Below are 19,124 nucleotides of genomic sequence, written 5' to 3'. Positions count from 1 at the left end.
ACATGCCCTGCCCCCTCGTGACAGGGACGAAGATACACCTTACCAGATATTATATCTATTATATCTAATATATTATATCTATTATATCTTACCAGATATAATTAGATATTATATCTTACAGATATCTTACCAAGATACATTCGGCTAAACAGAAATTACATGGTGATGGCTCTCACCCGACATCCGGAGCATGATACCAACACAAATCTAGCTGACTCAACATATCACTACCCCCACAAACATAAAAGTATTCTAAACTAAACCTGAACAATGATGCATTCTGCAATTAAAAAGCATGTCAAATGCGCAACAAAATTGAGAAAAGCAGATGTGATGTCGTGCCGTGACCTTGCCGGACCCATCTCCTGTGTGTTTGCAAAGAAGGATAAGGAAGGGAGGAGGTTATTTTCGTTAAGTATTTCGATTTAAAAATCTTCTAAATGTGATGATGGGGGTTTAAATCAAAGAAATGGAGAAAATGACGTAACTCTGCATTTCTATTTTTCCAAACAATGAGTGATTTATTTCTTAAAGTAGAAGATAAGACCCGTTGCTTCGCTGATGGGAATAGCAATCTTATAGATAGAGATAGATTTACATATGCACGTGAGAGGAATTTTTGAGGTCACCTGCACCTTCCCCTCCATGAAGCACCATGTATAGCATCAGTCCGCAACCCCTCACGGATGAAGATTACAGTGCAGAGGGGAAGAGGAAAATTCTGCCATTTTGCTTGTGTAATAAATAGATGTTTTGATTTGCATCGTGTATTGACCGACAGGTTTTCAGAAAAAATAAATAAAAATTCATTTTCTGCTTTTTGTTGGTATCCTTTTCACCAGTATTGCAAATAGGGCATCCGGCTTTGTGATGCTTTAAAAGGTGGTGTATAATCAGAAATACTGTTTCATAGGGCCCGGTGTGTACCCCGGTTTAGAATAGGTACACCGTATCCCTGCGTGTCGTAAGAGGCGACTAAAAGGGTTGGTGTCAGGAAGGGCATCCGGCCATAAAAACATTGTCTCAAAAAGGGAACCATGACAATTACAACTACATATGGGCAGGGTACAGCCCGAAGTACCCCGTGGGGGACCCCGCTCCCTCTCATCAAAACTGAAGGTGGGGAACCCGATCGAAGCAAGGATGGAAATCACTCCATTTATGACGACGAAACGTCTGATACCCAACGTGGAGATCGGTTTCTGAGGTTTGGGACATGGAATGTAGGGACAATGACAAGGAGATCAGGAGAAGTGGTGGAAGTATTGGTCAGAAGAAGAGTGGCCTTCCGTTGTGTGCAGGAGACGAGATGGAAGGGAAGTGGTGTGAGAATGGTGAAGGGTAGGCAGGGACAGAAATACAAGTTTGTGTGGCAAGGGTTGCGCAGAAGGCGTGCATGGTGTTGGTGTCCTGTTTTCTGAGGAGTTTGTAGACAGTGTGGTGAGTGTAACGAGAGTGGGTGAAAGGTTGATGATGGTGAAAATGATGATTGGAAAGCTCTTGGTGAACGTCATCTCGGGATATGCTCCGCAGGTTGGTCGGATCGATGAAGAGAAGGACAAGTTCTGGTGTGCTAGAGAAGCTGATGGAAAACGTGAAAGATGAGGAAGTTGTTGTGGTTGGAGGAGACCTAAATGGACATATGGGAAGGTGTATGGACGGTTTTGAGGGAGTTCATGGGGGTTACGGATATGGTGTGAGAAATGGAGAAAGTGAAAGGATCTTGGAGTTTGCTGATGGAGCTGATTTGTTGATTTGTAATACTCAGTTCCAGAAAGAGGATAATAAGCTTTTTACATACACGTCAGGTGGGTCAACGACAACCGTTGACTACCTGATGGTGCATAGGCGAGATAGGGGGCACCTCCGGGACACAAAGGCCCCAGGGGAGGAGGCTGTTTCACAGCACCACTTGGTTGTCTGCGACATAAGGGTGAAAGGTGTGAGGAGAGCTCGGCGGGTGAAGTACCAACCGAGAATGAAGGTGTGGAGGTTGAAAGAGGTGACAGTAAGGGAGGCATTAAAAGAGAGGCTGAGTAGGGTAGAGGATGATGTGGTTGAGCTTGAAAGTGGCTGGATGTCAATGAAAGATAGTCTGTTGGGAGCCGTTGGTGTGGTATGTGGATGGACAAAAGGACCACCGAGGCACTCGGAAACATCGTGGTGGGATGATGAAGTTGGAAAGAGGATTGATGAGAAGAGGAAGAACTTCAAGGAGTGGCAGAGGCAAAGGGTACGGGGGCAGAAAAGGCAGAGCATGAAAGTTATAAGGCAGCCAGGAAGGCTGCAAAGAAAGAGGTAGCAAAGGCGCAGGAGGCATGTAGAAAAATGTTCAGAGAACGCTTGGATTCGGAAGAGGGTCAGAGAGCGGCAGTCAGGATTGCAAAGCACATAGCGAAAGAGAGGTGTGATGTGGTGGGGATGAGTTGCTTGAAGGATGAAGTGGGACAAATCGTTATGGACCCAGATGGAATTAAAGGAAGATGGAAGCGATATATGGAAATGCTGTTGAATGCAGAGATTGAATGGGATGGCAACATAGAGAGTAACCCAGTTTTCGGACCGGCAGAGAAGATAACTGAGAAGGAAGTTGAGGAAGCGATAAAAGCAATGAAGAGTAGAAAAGCGGGAGGGCCGACGGGAGTTGTGGGAGATATGTTGAAGGCAGCAGGAAGTTGGGGTGTGAAGAGAATGACAGAGATCTGTAATCTGGTGGTGAAAGAAGGCTGCATTCCAGTGGATTGGGAACTGAGTACCCTCGTCCCTCTATACAAGGGGAAAGGTGACCCTCTGGACTGTGGCTCGTATCGAGCGATAAAGTTATTGGAGCATGGAATGAAGGTATTGGAAAGGGTGTTGGAGAGGAGGACAAGGAAGAACGTGAAGATCGACGAAATGCAGTTTGGATTTATGCCAGGAAGAGGAACGACAGACGCACTTTTTATTGTAAGGCAGTTGCAGGAGAAGTACATGGAAAAGAGGAAGAAGTTGTTTCTTAGGTTTGTTGATCTGGAGAAAGCATTTGATAGGGTTCCACGCAAAGTATTGACATGGGCATTGAGGAAGTTAGGAGTGGAGGAATGGTTGATCAGAGTCGTGATGGCAATGTACGAAAGAGCGCGCACAGCTGGAAGGACGAAGGACGGGAACAGTGGTGAGTTTGAGGTGAAGGTGGGAGTGCATCAGGGGTCGGTACTAAGTCCACTACTATTTGTAGCTGTGATGGAGGGGCTGACTCGAAACGTAAAGGAGGGTTTACCGTGGGAGTTGTTGTATGCAGATGATCTGGTGTTGATTGCAGAAAGTATGGATGGACTGAAGGAGAAGATGAACAAGTGGAAGGAATGTATGGAGACAAAAGGTCTGAAGGTGAATATCGGAAAAACAAAGGTGATGGGAAGTGGAAAAGCATGTGGTGAGGGGGAAAGAACTAGGAATTGGCCGTGTGCTGGGTGGAGGAAGGGTGTCGGAGTGGACTCCCTTCAATGTACAATGTGCGCCGAGTGGGTTCGTCAACCAGTGTGGCAGCTACATTCATGTGTAAGGTGTGCACAGAGGGAGCTTCAGATGGAGGAAATGTTGAGTTGGATCTTGGAGACGGCGTGAAGCTGGAAAGTGTGAAAACATTTTGCTACCGAGAAGACATGCTGAATGGAGAAGGTGGATCAGACTCGGCAACGGTTGCTCGAGTGAGATGTGCATGGAAGACGTTTCGGTAACTGAGTGGTGTGCTGACGAGGAGGGGAGTGTCGTTGAAGCTGAAGGGAAAGGTGTATGCTGCATGTGTGAGAAGTGTGATGATTTATGGGAGCGAGACATGGGTAATGAATGTAGAGCAGCAACGAAGGCTGGAAAGGGTGGAAATGCGAATGGTTCGGTGGTTGTGCGGAGTATCGTTGAGAGAGAGCAAGACAAATGATGAATTGCAAAAGATGATGGGAATAGAGCCTGTGATGGATGCTGTGAAGAGAAACAGGTTGAGATGGTTTGGTCATGTGTTGAGGAAGGATGAAAGTGCCTGGTTGAGAAGAGTGATGGAAATGAATGTCGAAGGAAGTAGAGGACGGGGAAGACCGAGAAAGACTTGGCTGAAGATGGTGGAAGAAGAAATGCAGGCAAGGGCGTTAACAAGGAGAGATGCAGAAAATAGGGCAAAATGGAGAAGATTGTCATGGGGACCGCAAGGCTAACCCCTGCTTTAGCAGGGAAAATGGCCTTAAAATGCCTGTTGTTGTTGTTGTAAAAGGCGATATATTACTGTTATATGAATGGAAATATTAAAAGAAGAAGTATTCAGGATGGCAAGCATTTTCTGAATCTAATCGATATGAGAAACAGGATTGAATGACACTCACCATTATCATAAGTGAAGAAGATGGAGGAAGAGTTTTTTGTTTTAATGTAAATTGACACTGGCTCATAAATCTTAACCTTACTCAACGATAACATACTGTTTGCAGCATTTGTTTGATAAAAAGATGGCGATCAGAATTGATGTCAGCACACGTAGCATATAAATCCCCTATTTGTTGACGGATGGAAGCACGGTTGCAGGCATGCAGGCACTCTGAGACCGAGCTCCTTTTATATTATAGACTAGTAAAAACAGTCCATCAAATAGGATGGGTTGGAACAGTTTATTCGATGGTGCATCCAACCAGTTCATCTTTGCATCATAGAAACTTGTACCAAATCTGTCCAAAATCCCATCACCAGTTCACGAGTTGGCACAGCAACATAATTTTTTACCTAACATGACCTCTGACCTCATGACCCCAAAATCTAATGAGTTCATCTTTACTTCATTATACACACCTGTGCCAAGTTTGACGAAAATCCCTTCAGCAGTTCTCTCTTAAGTTATCATGGGAACGAAAACCGATCACGGCCGGACAGAAAACCCGAAAACATAATGAAGTCGGCGGAGGCAAAAAGACCAATTAAGTGTTTGTTGCCAATACTGAAAATCATGTAAGTGGGACTTTAACCTCCACCACACCTCAACACAATTATTTGTTTTCTAGATAAGCCTGAGGGTCATGAAAGATTGATGTGATAGAGAACAACAGTTAGACACAATAAGCAAGGGAATGAACGACGAACAAAAGAGAGGGGAGAGTGAGAAGAGATGAGAGGGAGTGTGGGGGCAGAGGGGTTGGAGGGGGAGGGGGAGGGGGAGTTGGGATGGGTGGGGGAGGGGGGGGGGAGAAATAGAGAAGAAAGAGGAGGAGAGGGAAACAGGAACCTGCAACTGAGAAGATTGGGGGTGAAGTTAAGTGGGGCAAATGTGAGTGGAAAAGATCGTCATGGTCGTGATAGAGGATGATATGAGATGGCCATGAATTCCCCACTTAAAGCCCTAGAGAGAAGAGTGCAATTGAACAGCTTCAGAAAGGCAGTTTCAGAAGCGGGATAAAAGAGGAAGAAGAAGGTTGATGGGCAGTAGGCCTAGATTTGAATCACAAGAGGATTGCTAATTATAGAAGCAAAAACAATTGCAAGGACTTCAAGCACCAAAGCTAATATTGCAAACTTAACTGCGAGAAGTAAACCCTGACAGCACCAAAAAAAAACATTCAGCATTGATTCCCAAAATTAAATGATCACCCTACATGAATAAAACAAAGGATCAACACCTCGAATTACCTGGTAGGGCAGTTTGGCTCATGATGCTCGTGAGAAGAGAAATTTCCTGCAGAGCTCCAAGGTTCACCTCCTGGCAGCGAAGGACTGCATGTACGGCATCACCATGCACCACCAAGAACTGCATCACCTAAAAACATCCCAATGTAAAAAATTTCTACAAACTACAAGACGAGGGCAAAGATCTTCACAGATCGCACTGTGTTGTGGTTGAAGATCCCAGCTGTGTCCGTCGCGGAGAGTGGGCGAGCTCGAGCCATCACCGGCACCATTAACAAATTCAGGATTTCTGCTAAAACTACTTATTTGAGTGTCAGGCCCGGTCAGCCAGTACGTGAAAGACTTGGGCCAAAAACTTCCCACAGCCAACCCCACGAGTACGTGGGAATAAATGCGGTCTTTATAGATTAAAAAGAAGAAGAAGAAGATTTGTGACATACTCTGAATAGCAGGCTCGGGAAAAATCAAGTGAATGATGACCAATTGCAAAATATTCAAAGTGCATGACGACTTTTTTCTTTTCTTTCTAAAGGCGAAACATTTATGGTGAATTGGTTGGATTACGGTATTACCCTCACCAGAGGAGAGGGTAATCGTCTAATTTATTAAATAATAAATTTAAAAATATATCCTTCACAGCCAAATCACTGGGTCATTGTCGTATCCAAACACAACAACAACAACATGCATTTTAAAGGCCATTTTCCCTGCTAGAGCGGGGGTTAGCCTTGCGGTCCCCATGACAATCTTCTCCATTTTGCCCTATTTTCTGCATCTCTCCTTGTTAACCCCCTTGCCCGCATTTCTTCTTCCACCATCTTTAGCCAAGTCTTTCTCGGTCTTCCCCGTCCTCTACTTCCTTCTACATTAACTTCCATCACTCTTCTCAACCAGTCACTTTCATCCTTCCTCAACACATGACCAAACCATCTCAACCTGTTCCTCTTCACAGCATCAATCACAGGCAATATTCCCATCATCTTTCGCAATTCATCATTTGTCTTCCTCTCTCTCAACGATACTCCGCACATCCATCGAACCATTCGCATTTCCACCCTTTCCAGCCTTCGTTGCTGCTCTACGTTCATAACCCATGTCTCGCTCCCATAAATCATAACACTTCTCACACATGCAGCATTCACCTTTCCCTTCAGCTTCAGCGACACTCTCCTCCTCATCAGCACGCCACTCAGTTCCCGAAACTTCTTCCATGCACATCTCACTCGAGCAACCGTTGCTGAGTCTGATCCACCTTCTCCATTCAGCATGTCTCCGAGGTAGCAAAATGTTTTCACACCTTCCAGCTTCATGCCGTCTCCAAGATCCAACTCAACATTTCCTCCATCTGCAGCTCCCTCTGTGCACACCTTACATTTGAATGTAGCTGCCACACTGGTAAATGACCCTCTCAGACCACTACATTTTTGATGAACCCACTCAGCGCACATTGTGCATTGAATGGAGTTCACTCCGACACCCTTCCTGCACACAGCACACGGCCACTTCCCAGTTCTTTCCACCTCACCACATGCTTTACCACTTGCCATCACCTTCGTCTTTCCGATATTCACCTTCAGACCTTTTGTCTCCATACATTCCTTCCACTTGTTCATCTTTTCCTTCAGTCCATCCATACTTTCCGCAATCAACACCAGATCATCTGCATACAACAACTCCCACGGTAAACCCTTCTTTACGTTCTGAGCCAGCACCTCCATCACAGCTACAAATAGTAGTGCACTTAGTACCGACCCCTGATGCACTCCAACCCTCACCTCAAACTCACCACTGTTCCCGTCCTTACAGCTGTGCGTGCTCTTTTGTACATTGCCATCACTACTCTGATCAACCATTCCTCCACTCCTAACTTCCTCAATGCCCATGTCAATACTTTGTGTGGAACCCCATCGAATGCTTTCTCCAGATCAACAAACCCAAAAAACAACTTCTTCCTCTTATCCATGTACTTCTCCTGCAACTGCCTCACAATGAAAAGCGCATCTGTCGTTCCTCTTCCTGGCATAAATGCAAACTGCATTTCGTCGATCTTCACTTTCTTCCTTATCCTCCTCTCCAACACCCTTTCCAATACCTTCATTCCATGCTCCAATAACTTTATCGCTCGGTACGAGCCACACTCCAGAGGGTCACCTTTCGCCTTGTATAGAGGGACGAGGGTACTCAGTTCCCAATCCACTGGAATGCGGCCTTCTTTCAGCACCAGATTACAGATCTCTGTCATTCTCTTCACACCCCAACTTCCTGCTGCCTTCAACATATCTCCCACAACTCCCGTCGGCCCTCCCGCTTTTCCACTCTTCATTGCTTTTATCGCTTCCTCAACTTCCTTCTCAGTTATCTTCTCTGCCGGTCCTAAAACTGGGTTACTCTCTATGTTGCCATCCCATTCATTCTCTGTATTCAACAGCATTTCCATATATCTTTTCCATCTTCCTTTAATTCCATCTGGGTCGACAACGATTTGTCCCACTTCATCCTTCAAGCAACTCACCCCTATCACATCACACCTCTCTTTCGCTATGTGCTTTGCAATACTGAATACTGCTTTCTGACCCTCTTCCGAATCCAAGCGTTCTCCGAACATTTTCCTACATGCCTCCTGCGCCTTTGCTACCTCTTTCTTTGCAGCCTTCCTGGCTGCCTTATAACTTTCATGTTCTGCTGTTTCTGCTCCCGTACCCTTCGCCTTCTGCCACTCCTTGAACTTCTTACTCTTCTCGTCAATCGTCTTTCCAACTTCAACATCCCACCACCATGTTTCCGAGTGCCTCGTGGTTCGTGGTCACGTGGTTCGGACCATGTCCATTCAGGTCCTTTTGTCCATCCACATACCTCACCAACGGCTCCCAACAGACTAGCTTTCATTGACATCCAACCACTTTCAAGCTCAACCACATCATCCTCTACCCGACTCAGCCTCTCTTTTAATGCCTCCCTTACTGTCACCTCTTTCAACCTCCACACCTTCATTCTCGGTTGGTACTTCACCCGCCGAGCTCTCCTCGCACCTTTCACCCTTATGTCGCAGACAACCAAGTGGTGCTGTGAAACAGCCTCCTCCCCCAGGATCACCTTTGTGTCCCGGAGGTGCCCCCTATCTCGCCTACGCACCATCAGGTAGTCAACGGTTGTCGTCGACCCACCTGTCGTGTATGTAACAAGCTTATTATCCTCTTTCTGGAACTGAGTATTACAAATCAACAATTCAGCTCCATCAGCAAACTCCAAAATCCTTTCACCTTCTCCATTTCTCACACCATATCCGTAATCCCCATGAACCCCCTCAAAACCATCCATACTCCTTCCCACATGTCCATTCAGGTCTCCTCCCACCACAACAACTTCCTCATCTTTCACGTTTTCCATCAGCTTCTCTATCGCACACCATAACTTGTCGTATCCAAATGTGGTCTCATATTTAATGGACCCGCGCTGTTAGCCTGCCCTAACCTGAGAGAGGCCTAAGGTATAAGGGACAACCGGTAGAGCATAGCGAACGCTGGGGCTAATGAAGGAGGTCAAGTAAAAGTAAAATAAACAAGCATAGATACACTCAAAGTACACCACCCCTAGGCCAAATAGATCATTTGAGTCCGTTTGTCTGTTTGTCCGCACAGAATCAATATGATCTTCTCTGCAACCGTTGGTCCAATTGACAGGAAATTTTGACCGTAGGTGCAACTCCACCTGTAGAATTTTTTAATGATAATTATGACGTCATAGGTCACGTGGTTCGCCCGCCATCTTGGAAAAATCAAAAAACTTTGCACCTCTATATCTCGGAAAGTGCTGAATAGACAAAATTGAGACATGGCTCATTGGAAAGAACTCTCCATGGGGAATAAAATGTTAATGATGATGTCATAGGTGCCTCCATGATGACGTCATAATTCGACAAGTACAAAACTTCATCCAATCAAGATGAAATTTCTTGAGCGCCATGTCGGCATAAACTGGTGGAGAAAAAAAATCAATGATGACGTCATTGGTCACGTGGTTCGGCCGCCATTTTGGAAAAACCGAAAAACTTTGCACCTCTATATCTCTGAAAGTGCTGAATAGAAAAAAATTGAGACATGGCTCATTGAAAAAAAAAAACCATCGGGAATAAAGTCTGTTAATGATGATGTCATAGGTGCCTCCATTATGATGTCATAATTCGTAAAGTACAAAACTTCATCCAATCAGGATGAAATTTCTTGAGCATAATCTAGGAATAAATTAGTTTAGAAAAAAAATAATGACATCATCGGTCACGTGGTCTGGCCGCCATATTTGTTTTAACACAAAAGCCTTAAAAACCACTACAAATACATCCTGGGCGAGGGCTTGCAATCTCTGATTGCTCTTTTTCTTGTTTTATAATGTTGATCAGCTTTTTGTTAAACTTTTAAAAGAGTGATCTAAGGCTCATTCATGGAGGATCTTGCAGATAGATGTACCACAAGAAGAATAAAGATTACAAAAATGTTCGAACATTTGTGGATTACAAAGATGTTATAAAAGAGAGGACAAATCAATACAGTCTCGGGAAATAAGCCTGGGATTGCAGCATCATGAGAGATGTTCTCCAACAGAAACATCAAACAAGCATAAATTGAAGATAACAAATTAGTTAATTTGCCAAATTCGAAAGTTGATGATCATTTACACATCACCAATTAATAAATGTGGAAACTTTAAAATACACAACAGTAAATGACTGTCCCATATGGATGACAGGCCTGAGATCAAGACAGTAATGAAAAGCCGTTTACAAGAAAAAAAAAAAAAAACCCCCCCATCAATTCCAGTATTAAACTTTCAGTGAATTATAAAAATTTAATGCCTTTAATCGACAGGTAACCAGAACAAACAAATAGATCCCAATAGTAAAACATGGGCTGCTTTTGAACGATTTTACCCGCAAAGCGTCGCTCCACAATTACCTGACTGGCTGCCCGCCGTTGCTGGCCGGCTAGGGATGTGAGAAGAGCAGAGCAGAGCTGCAGTGCAGGTATTAGCAGCTGCCGATAGCGTTCCATCGTGGAGGGAATGAAGCTCTCACTTTCTCTCACAGCTTGAACACTTAACAACAGATAAAGTGTCATTGAAAATAAAAATTCACATTATTGTCCTCAAAGCTGATGATGTGACATCGACTACACAATGGTGATATGCATGAGCTGGCAAAGTTGAGCAATTACAAAGCATCCTCCCTCCAGGTCTTTAAAACAGCTGTTCACCACCATCTCTTATCTTTCCCCATCCAAAACCTTGATCTTTTCTACCCCAACTAATTCACCCCAGATCCACCTTGTTTGAAATTCCAACTTCTTTCCTGGAAGTCCCGGCAGTATCCATATGTTTTATACCTCTCCCACCCCCCCTTCCCATGCCTCCCCCCCCCCCCAAAGCCCTCTCCCTCCCACAGATCTCTCGATGTCCCTGCTCTCAGATGTTGTGTTTGTGTTCCTCCCCCTCTCGCCCCATCTTGTCTACCGCTCCCCATGTTATATGTTTTATGTGTCGGTTTGTCTTTCTGTGTGATTAATGTTAGCTCTTTCATGAGCCTCGATCTTGTATTAAAAAAAAAAAAAAACTGTGCAAATAATGTGCAAAGCTGTTAGGACACCATTGTCATGACAGCATTCTTGCCCCGGGACAGTCAATCATTATCCTGTCAATAGCACATCCTCAAGTGCATGCAATATTACATCGAGATAAAGTTTGAAAGCAACGTAAAAAGTGATGCATCGTTAATGGAATGTTCTCCTTTTGGAGAAAGACGAAGGCTCACTGGGAACCTCATGGAAATTGTTTTCCTCTTTGCACACATTTTGTGAGACCCCTGAAGCAGCATAACATGTAAACCCTAGGCATACATGACTTGGTAGTGAACTCGGTGTTTTGTATGAACCGAGGAATGAGAGAACTCTATGAACTCTGTTAACCAGTAAGTGAAAAAACATCCTCCTGCTCAATCAAACATGGCTGGCAATGTTTTTGTGAAGCTCACTGGTAAGGGTTCGGTTCTGGGCGCAAGCTGAACATGCGACAGTGAACAAGACAAGTGAGGACTCCGACGCGCAATAATTCTGATGCGCCCTGGGAACTCTGAGCCAGGCATGTGAGAAAGGCCTGCAAGACAAAGCAATACCAATATCAGTTTGCTTTCAGAAGAAGCCAAAGCAGTTTTTGACAAAAATGTCAAAAATACGTTAATTTTGACAAAAATGTCGAACAAAAATACACAGTGGAATTGACATCATACCATCTTAGATTCGTAGATGTACAGCGACTTGAGTGATGGTGGCTGAGGGATCAGAAGGCCTTGGAGCGTGGGGTCATCTCGTGCCAGGCTTTCCACAAGTACAGGCAGATAGCCACTGTTTGAAAAGTAAGTCAGCCACTGCTGGTGTCGATCTACTCGGAGTATCTGCTCTAGTATAGCCAGCGCCAACATCTATGGAAGCACAAAGACTCATAATGAGGGTCAAGAAGAACTCTTAAATGTAAAAGATTTCTTCAATAGCAGATGCTAAGACATGCACCTTATTCTGGCCTCTCAATCATAACTTTTGAAAATTATGTTCAAGAGACAATGTTTGCATTTGTTCATCTTATGGTCAATCATATTGTCAGCACACCAGTGTGAAAGGAGCATCAAAACAATGGGACTCACCCGTCCAATTTCAGGACCATCACATGCATCCCTGCACACGATCTCCAAAAGTGGTGGGCCGTAGCTGTTGATGAGCTTTACATTTTCACGACGCAGACGGCCATACTCATCTTCTGCAGTTGTTAGGGCATCCCACATTGAAGCTCGGCCTGCCAGTAACCAATCATTCAATTAATGGTTAAAGAAACAAAAAATGGCGAGGAAAATTTGAGGACAGTACCATGATGTGTATTCTCACAATGAAGCAACCACTGCCTTGACCAAGCAAAATTGGTCTGGCCTGTTTAGTATTCCCATTTGAACCTAAAGCTCATGATGCTGGATCCAGATTTGAATCCCGTACAAGATGCAAATATGTCGATTTGTCCATTTTCAACCAATGCTGATGCAGGTAATGAAAAAGTGCACTCAAGTCTTCTAATGTCCTTGAACAAGCTGAAACCATAAGCCTTAGATCTTTTTAATGACTAAACAAACAAACTGAAAACTTCTGCTATCCTGTGTACAATTAAAGCAAAAAAACGTGCTCTTCAAAAGCATCAATTTAATGCCTTTTCAATCTTATAAACCCATTTCGAAAAGCAACAGGAGAAACAAAAGGAGCAATTGTCACAATAATACCCAAATTGACCAGAGGTTTGAACAAATTATTTTTTCAAAGAATGGGAGAAGCTAGCGAGAGGGCAGTCTGCATCAGAGAAATGGTCAACCCTCCAGGAGTAAATGTGTAATGTACAGAGTAAGTATGGTATAATCCAGTGAGGAATAAAGCTAGAGGCAGGATGAGATCAGCAAGTGGCTGTGAGTGGGAGGATGTCTGGCTGGAGTGGGGAGAGTGGGGGGGGGGGGGGGGGGGAGGGGAGCAGGGAGTGGGGGGGGGGGGGGGGAGAGAAGGGAGTGGGGGTGTAACTAGTGAGGTCCCCCAAGGATCAGTTGTAGGTAGTGGAATTAAGAGCCAAATTTGCAACATTTTAAGCTTGGAGCAGAGAAGGGGGTGGTCAGATTCAGGAAAATCACCATTTGACTGGTAATGCATATAGTGCCGAATAAATCAAATAAATAAAACATGAACTTCCACTTCATTTTCTTAAGAGTCAAAAAGACCACAAATGCTTTCACTCGAGAATAATAATATACAAGTGCAATAAAACCCTCCAAAACACCTACCAGCCTCAAGTGTGTCAGGTACATCCGGTGTCTGGGTTATTTGCAGATAGTAGAGCATTGCTCCATAAAGAGACGTGCGCACCCGCTGGTAACTGCCTCCTTCATGGTAAAGAACATCACTCTTCGGAGTTATTGTCAAACACAATATTTATTTGGGTGTTATTCAGACATATGAACACATTTTCAGTGAAGGTTCATAATAGTATAATAGTGGGGGGGGGGGGGGGCAATCTAAAGGAGCAGCAAATGACAAAAGCAGACCTCTGGTGCAGGTCCAAAGGCAGTTTCTCACATACATTTCACCGCAGATGCAAAAAACGGCGTCACAATAATCACGGGTGCACTGGCAGTTTTCATTCACTTTTCTCTCAAATATTTTCTATGACTGGCTGAATGGGGTTTAAGCCCTAATTATATTTATTTGGAACGATGAGATAGCGATGATGGGATTTAGCTGCTATGCTGGGCTGGCTGCATAGCCTGGAGGTACGGACACTCGCCACTATGCTGTCTAGCCTGGGTTGGAATCCCACCCCAACTTTAAACCGTCATCCTGGTGTTTCACAGGCGGGGTGATTCATCAATGTATGTATGTCCCTTGGACGTATGCCAAATGGATGTCCTGTCTGCTAGCATTACTTATTGGATGTTAAAGATCCCACAGTGTTCTTCACAAAGAGGAGGCAAACTATCACTGGCACTGGCCAAATTACAAATTCCTGCACACTCAGGCAACATTCCTATGTCGGAGTGACAACCTGTCTGTCAATCTGTCAGGGATTGTAACCCGGGACAAGAAACTGCCACAGTAGAAGTCGCTCTGCCTGCAGCACGGTGATGGACGACGACGAAGACGACGACTATATTCAGCACGCAATGTTCAGCTTTTGTGCTCACATGTGTAGTGTGCATGTGTTTAGATTTTGAATACAAATTCCAACTTCCTAATTACAGATTGCTAATTGGTTCAGAGAAAGTGGTAAAAAAAAACAGCACTAATTATATTTCTAATGAAATAACAATTGCAATAATACAACAATGGGAAAAGAAGATGACAAAAATTATCCAGGTGACAACTGTGGTGGTGGAGGTCCACAGTCATTTTGAAAGGTGAAAAGGTGCATTAAGATGTTAGCTCATTGTTTTGAACATTCCCTCTGATACCCATTCAGGTAATATGTGACAGACAAGGTAATTGTGAAGGGTTTCAATGAATGGTTTAATAATCTCTGGTTCCGGCCAAAATGGCAACTCTTTTTCTTATAATTCTAAACAATATCTTTCAGGTCCCAGGTCCAAACGATAAGTAGAGACTGGATTGACTGAATACCTGATGGGAAAAGGCCATGGAGATTTCACTCGCACTAATGACGTTCAAGAGGGAGGATTTAATGACCAAGCTGCTCATTTCACTGAGAGACTGCTCATTGTTAATTGCAGCGGTATGGTGCCTTGCCTTTTTGGAAAACCCCAATACGGTAAATATATATCAGCAATTCCAGCAATTTATCCACAGAGGCCGCAGTGTACCTTTCTTGCCCACCAGGATTGCAATGTAGCATTTAAAAAAGGCAAATCCTGGAGTGCCAATCTTGAAGCTGGACTGTCACTTTCAAATTTTCATTGCTCAACGCGATGTATGGCACAGGTCAGTGATGGTTCAGGGTGTAATAGGACGTCATCGTCAGATTAATTGGTGTCATTTAAATGTTCCGATGGATCTTGGCAATATATTCTGGATCCTTGAAAAGGACTGGTTCTTTACACTCAAGCATCATATAAAATCTGCCGACAGCAGAACAAATTGCATCTTATAGAGGTGCAGTGGCAGTTCCATCCTATATCTGGAGCACTGTACTTGACATGCACCACCACTCTTTTTCAATAATCGCAATGTGTTCAATAGAAACCGGTAACAATCATTTACCAGTTTTCATGATGAAATCCAACAGGTTCTTGAGCACAAGGAGAAGAGAGTCAGCTCCAATGGCAGCAAGGCCAGAGATAGCTGGCTGCCCGACCGCTCCCAAGGGGTCAAAAAGGGAGGTAATTTGCATGCACTGGTTCCCAGCAGACACCCAGGGACTGTCAGCACGAGCAAACTGGCTCAGATGTGTGCAAAGTGTAAAGAGAGCCCCGGAGGCCAGTGGCATGAGTTGTGCCGCCACATTCTCGTGCAGGATCTATTTCAAAAAAAATAAATAATAATAATAATAAAAGGGTACGACCGTCAGATGATTGGAAGAAACATTTTAGATTTTTGGGCCTTGAAATAGTAACACACATATCCTACTTTTAAAGCTTGGAGTTTAATTAAATTTGATGATGCAAGTCAAACAGAAGGTTAAAGGAAGGAAACCCCCAAAACAGAAAAGAGGAAAAATGCTGAAGGCATGCTTGTGGCATTTTTGAATGAGGAAATGAAAATAAAATAAGAATGCGAAGAGGAATAAATGCTGAAAAAGAAGGGGAAACAACAAGAACAACAAAAAAAACCACATCTGACCTTTTGAAACAAGTGGTACAGCAGGTCAGTGATAAGCATTTGCCTCTCCTCTCCCTGCAGCAGCTCTGTCGGGCATGATGCAAGCACAGTCTCCATCACCTGTCGCCAGGCTTCCAGGCAGCTCAACTTGCTTTGGAGTCCCTTCCTCGAGCGGTTCCTCTCCAGCACATGCTCCAAAACAGTGCGCACCTCCTGTGAAGCCAGAATGTATGATGAAATCTCCAACATGAAGGATGCAGAAACTGTCTTTCATGATCCCAGTTGACGTATTCAATGTATGGTTTAAACAAGTAGATTTACAACAGGATGCTCATCTTTCACAATGATTAAATTACACACCTATTTTTTGACCAAGTTTTCTGAGTTTACCTGGATTTGTACAATCAATATATGCAATGAGTTTTAGATTATAACTTAATCATACTCAATGGAAATTGATCCTGAAATTGGACTCAACATTATGTTCACGTGAGGCCAGTTACAGCACAAGAATGTGCAAAGACTTGTTACTGTACGTGCACAACACTGGCAAGCTGAAGTGCATGCAGGCAGGACAGGCTTGATCACAAACTTACATTTAGCAGTACGCTGCGGTGCCCAATCGCTCCCAAACCTTGCAGCTTGTTCATTTCTCCCATTATTATGTTTTTAAGCTTCTGCAGAGAAAAGCAAGAGCAAAATAAACTTCTGGAAGGAAACATTTCTGATACACTGGTGTAACAATTTTCAATTGCAACATTTTTCAACCAGATATTTGCGTTCACAAAGCAATCGCTTAGTGTAAGCCCCCCACCCCACCCCCTGGGCCAGAGGAGGCTTACCCTTGGTGACCACCTACAACCTAATCATGGCCTGCGATCCAATTATGGCCATTTTTTTTTGAAACCACAACATGACCTTTACCTTCATTCAACATTTTGAAATAGAATGTAGATCAAGAAAATCTGTTCCCATCTGCAATATACATCCATAAAACTCATCATGAAAATCAGAGGAAAATTATTCAAGTTATGATCAAAAATGTGTTTTAGTTAATTAGGTCACAATCGGTAAAAGTAGGTCAAGGACTAGTGAAATATAAGGTGCACAACTTCAGTGCAGGTATACTAGAATGATGCAAGAACATCTTGGAAGGCCAAGCCTTTTAGAATTTTAGAATCCACATTGGCAAATTTGAGCGATGACAAAAGTGTTCTTTTTTTTCAGACCACCATTTAACCTTGACGTATAACTCGGATGGATGATGCGAATAATGGATAATCACACATACGAGTGATACATGAAAACATTTTTACAACCACTAACGGTAATGTAATGGTAGCTGGTAGAAGTAATGGTAGTTTTTCAGAGCATATTCAACAGCACAAAAGGAAACTCTATCTTACGTGAAGATAGCATTATTACTTTGGCATCCATTCATCTTACAGGACACCGATACATGCTTCGGGTTGGGTCAAGGTTTCCACAACGCTCTTGTGGATCAAGACCCAAGCTCTGAATTGGTGACCAGTGATCAACAATGGTGAATGGGTGATGGTGGACAAATATTTTGACCTCTCTTGCTGCTTTACATAATAGCTCTGTAGACTGTGTGCCTGCGCTCAATACTCTTCTCCAGAGAGCATGTTTTGATGCAGTTTCCTGCCAGCTTGTTGTGGATATCTCAAAAGACTGCAGGTTGCCTTTGCAGAGATATTTTGTACCACTACTTTGGCCTTCTAGCTGGCCAAAGAGCATCTGCTCGCCAAACAACACATATTTTGGTATCAGTCCATCATACATACAGCTCACATGACCAAGCCACCACAGCAGTGTTTGATGAATAATATTGAGCAATATCTGCATCTTGACAAGTTTCAGCACTTCTGTATTGGCGATCCTATCCTTCCACTGTACACTAGCGATCTTACAGAGGCAATGTACGTGATAGTTCAGTCGTTTAGCTTGTCATACATAACATGTCCACTGTCCAGCTTTCACTGCAGGAGAGCTTTTAGGATACAGGCATAGTAGACACCCATCTTGGTAGCAACTGTCAGTTTGCTGTTGGAGAAAACATGATCAGTCAAGCAACCAAAAGTAGGAGCTGCCTTTCCAATATGGATGTCCGGTTCTGCATTGACGCCCAAGCTGATGGTCACTGTTGATCCCAGGCAGCAAATATTGTCCCCGTTAGTCAACCAGGAACAATATATTTGAATCTCAAGAAACTGGTCAGTTCCTTGCGTCACGACAAAAGACTTCAGGCTGATATAACCAAAATTGGTACAGGCTAATGAAACGTCACGCAATAGTTGGAGTTCAGCTTCACTCACTATTGCCAATCAATGCTATGCTATCAGCATACAGAAGCGCCCCTCCCGCTCCCCCTCACCCCTTCCCCCCTCACGGTATTTCTCCTGTAGATGTCTGACAGCAAAAAATAATGTCACTGGTGGACCAAGTCCACACTGACATTCTGGGTATACTTGATCTGCAGTGGTTATGAGACAGTACAGATAAACATGAGTCATAGATTTCCTGGCAATAGTAAGAGATTCCATTGTAATTTTTACAATCATAGTGGTCCCTTTCTTTTTATACAGGATGATGATGCATGCATCATTGAAGTATTGTGGGGCATGGCCCTCATGCCAGCAAGCTGTCAACACCTTGTACAGCTTGCTACAACTGCAGCACCACTGAGTTTCAGCTCAGGTGGAATCTGATCCTTTCCTGCAGCAGAACTAGATAAGAGAGCTCTGATTGCACACTGAGCTTCTGGCATAGTTGGTTCTCATTAATGATCATGCATAACTGGCAGCCTTGGAATGCAATTAAGGGCATCTGATATATTCAATGTTTTTTGAGAATTTAGGTCTTGAAAATGCTCAATCCAGCATTCCATTCGCTTGGTATGATCTGTGATTATGGAGCCATCTGATGAATGCATCGGAGCAGATTTTCTTTTAATGGGCTCAATGTCTCACAAATGGCTATGTGGATACCATGCAAGTTGTTAGAGTAATAACAGTTATATTCATTCACAGAGGTCAATCCAATATTTTAGGACACATCAGGAGTGAGACTCCCTCTGCATAGCTTCTCTTTCTAGCCTGTATGTGTCAAAGGTTTCCAGATTTT

The 19,124-nt window shown here is 43.7% G+C and overlaps 1 protein-coding gene across 2 annotated transcripts in view; it reads right to left on the bottom strand.

Annotated features, from left to right (window-relative positions):
- The window catches only part of NUP205 (nucleoporin 205), a 273,168-nt gene that overhangs the window by 34,413 nt on the left and 219,631 nt on the right, over nucleotides 1-19,124 (bottom strand). For both annotated transcript variants that reach the window (XM_068118821.2, XM_068118813.2), the window contains exons 27-35: nucleotides 16,577-16,657; nucleotides 16,002-16,193; nucleotides 15,423-15,678; nucleotides 13,496-13,594; nucleotides 12,329-12,477; nucleotides 11,918-12,109; nucleotides 11,663-11,784; nucleotides 10,593-10,731; nucleotides 5,647-5,773 (exon numbers count right to left, since the gene is read on the bottom strand). In XM_068118821.2, the coding sequence (XP_067974922.2) occupies nucleotides 5,647-5,773; nucleotides 10,593-10,731; nucleotides 11,663-11,784; nucleotides 11,918-12,109; nucleotides 12,329-12,477; nucleotides 13,496-13,594; nucleotides 15,423-15,678; nucleotides 16,002-16,193; nucleotides 16,577-16,657 (1,357 nt within the window). The remainder of the gene's footprint in view (nucleotides 1-5,646; nucleotides 5,774-10,592; nucleotides 10,732-11,662; nucleotides 11,785-11,917; nucleotides 12,110-12,328; nucleotides 12,478-13,495; nucleotides 13,595-15,422; nucleotides 15,679-16,001; nucleotides 16,194-16,576; nucleotides 16,658-19,124) is intronic.

This window comes from Myxine glutinosa, chromosome 1 (assembly GCF_964187855.1).
Source record: "Myxine glutinosa chromosome 1, kmMyxGlut1.1, whole genome shotgun sequence".
In the NCBI taxonomy this organism is placed as follows: domain Eukaryota; kingdom Metazoa; phylum Chordata; class Myxini; order Myxiniformes; family Myxinidae; genus Myxine; species Myxine glutinosa.
The sequence above is the reverse complement of the archived record's forward strand: the minus strand, read 5'-3'. Positions and strand labels throughout refer to the sequence as shown.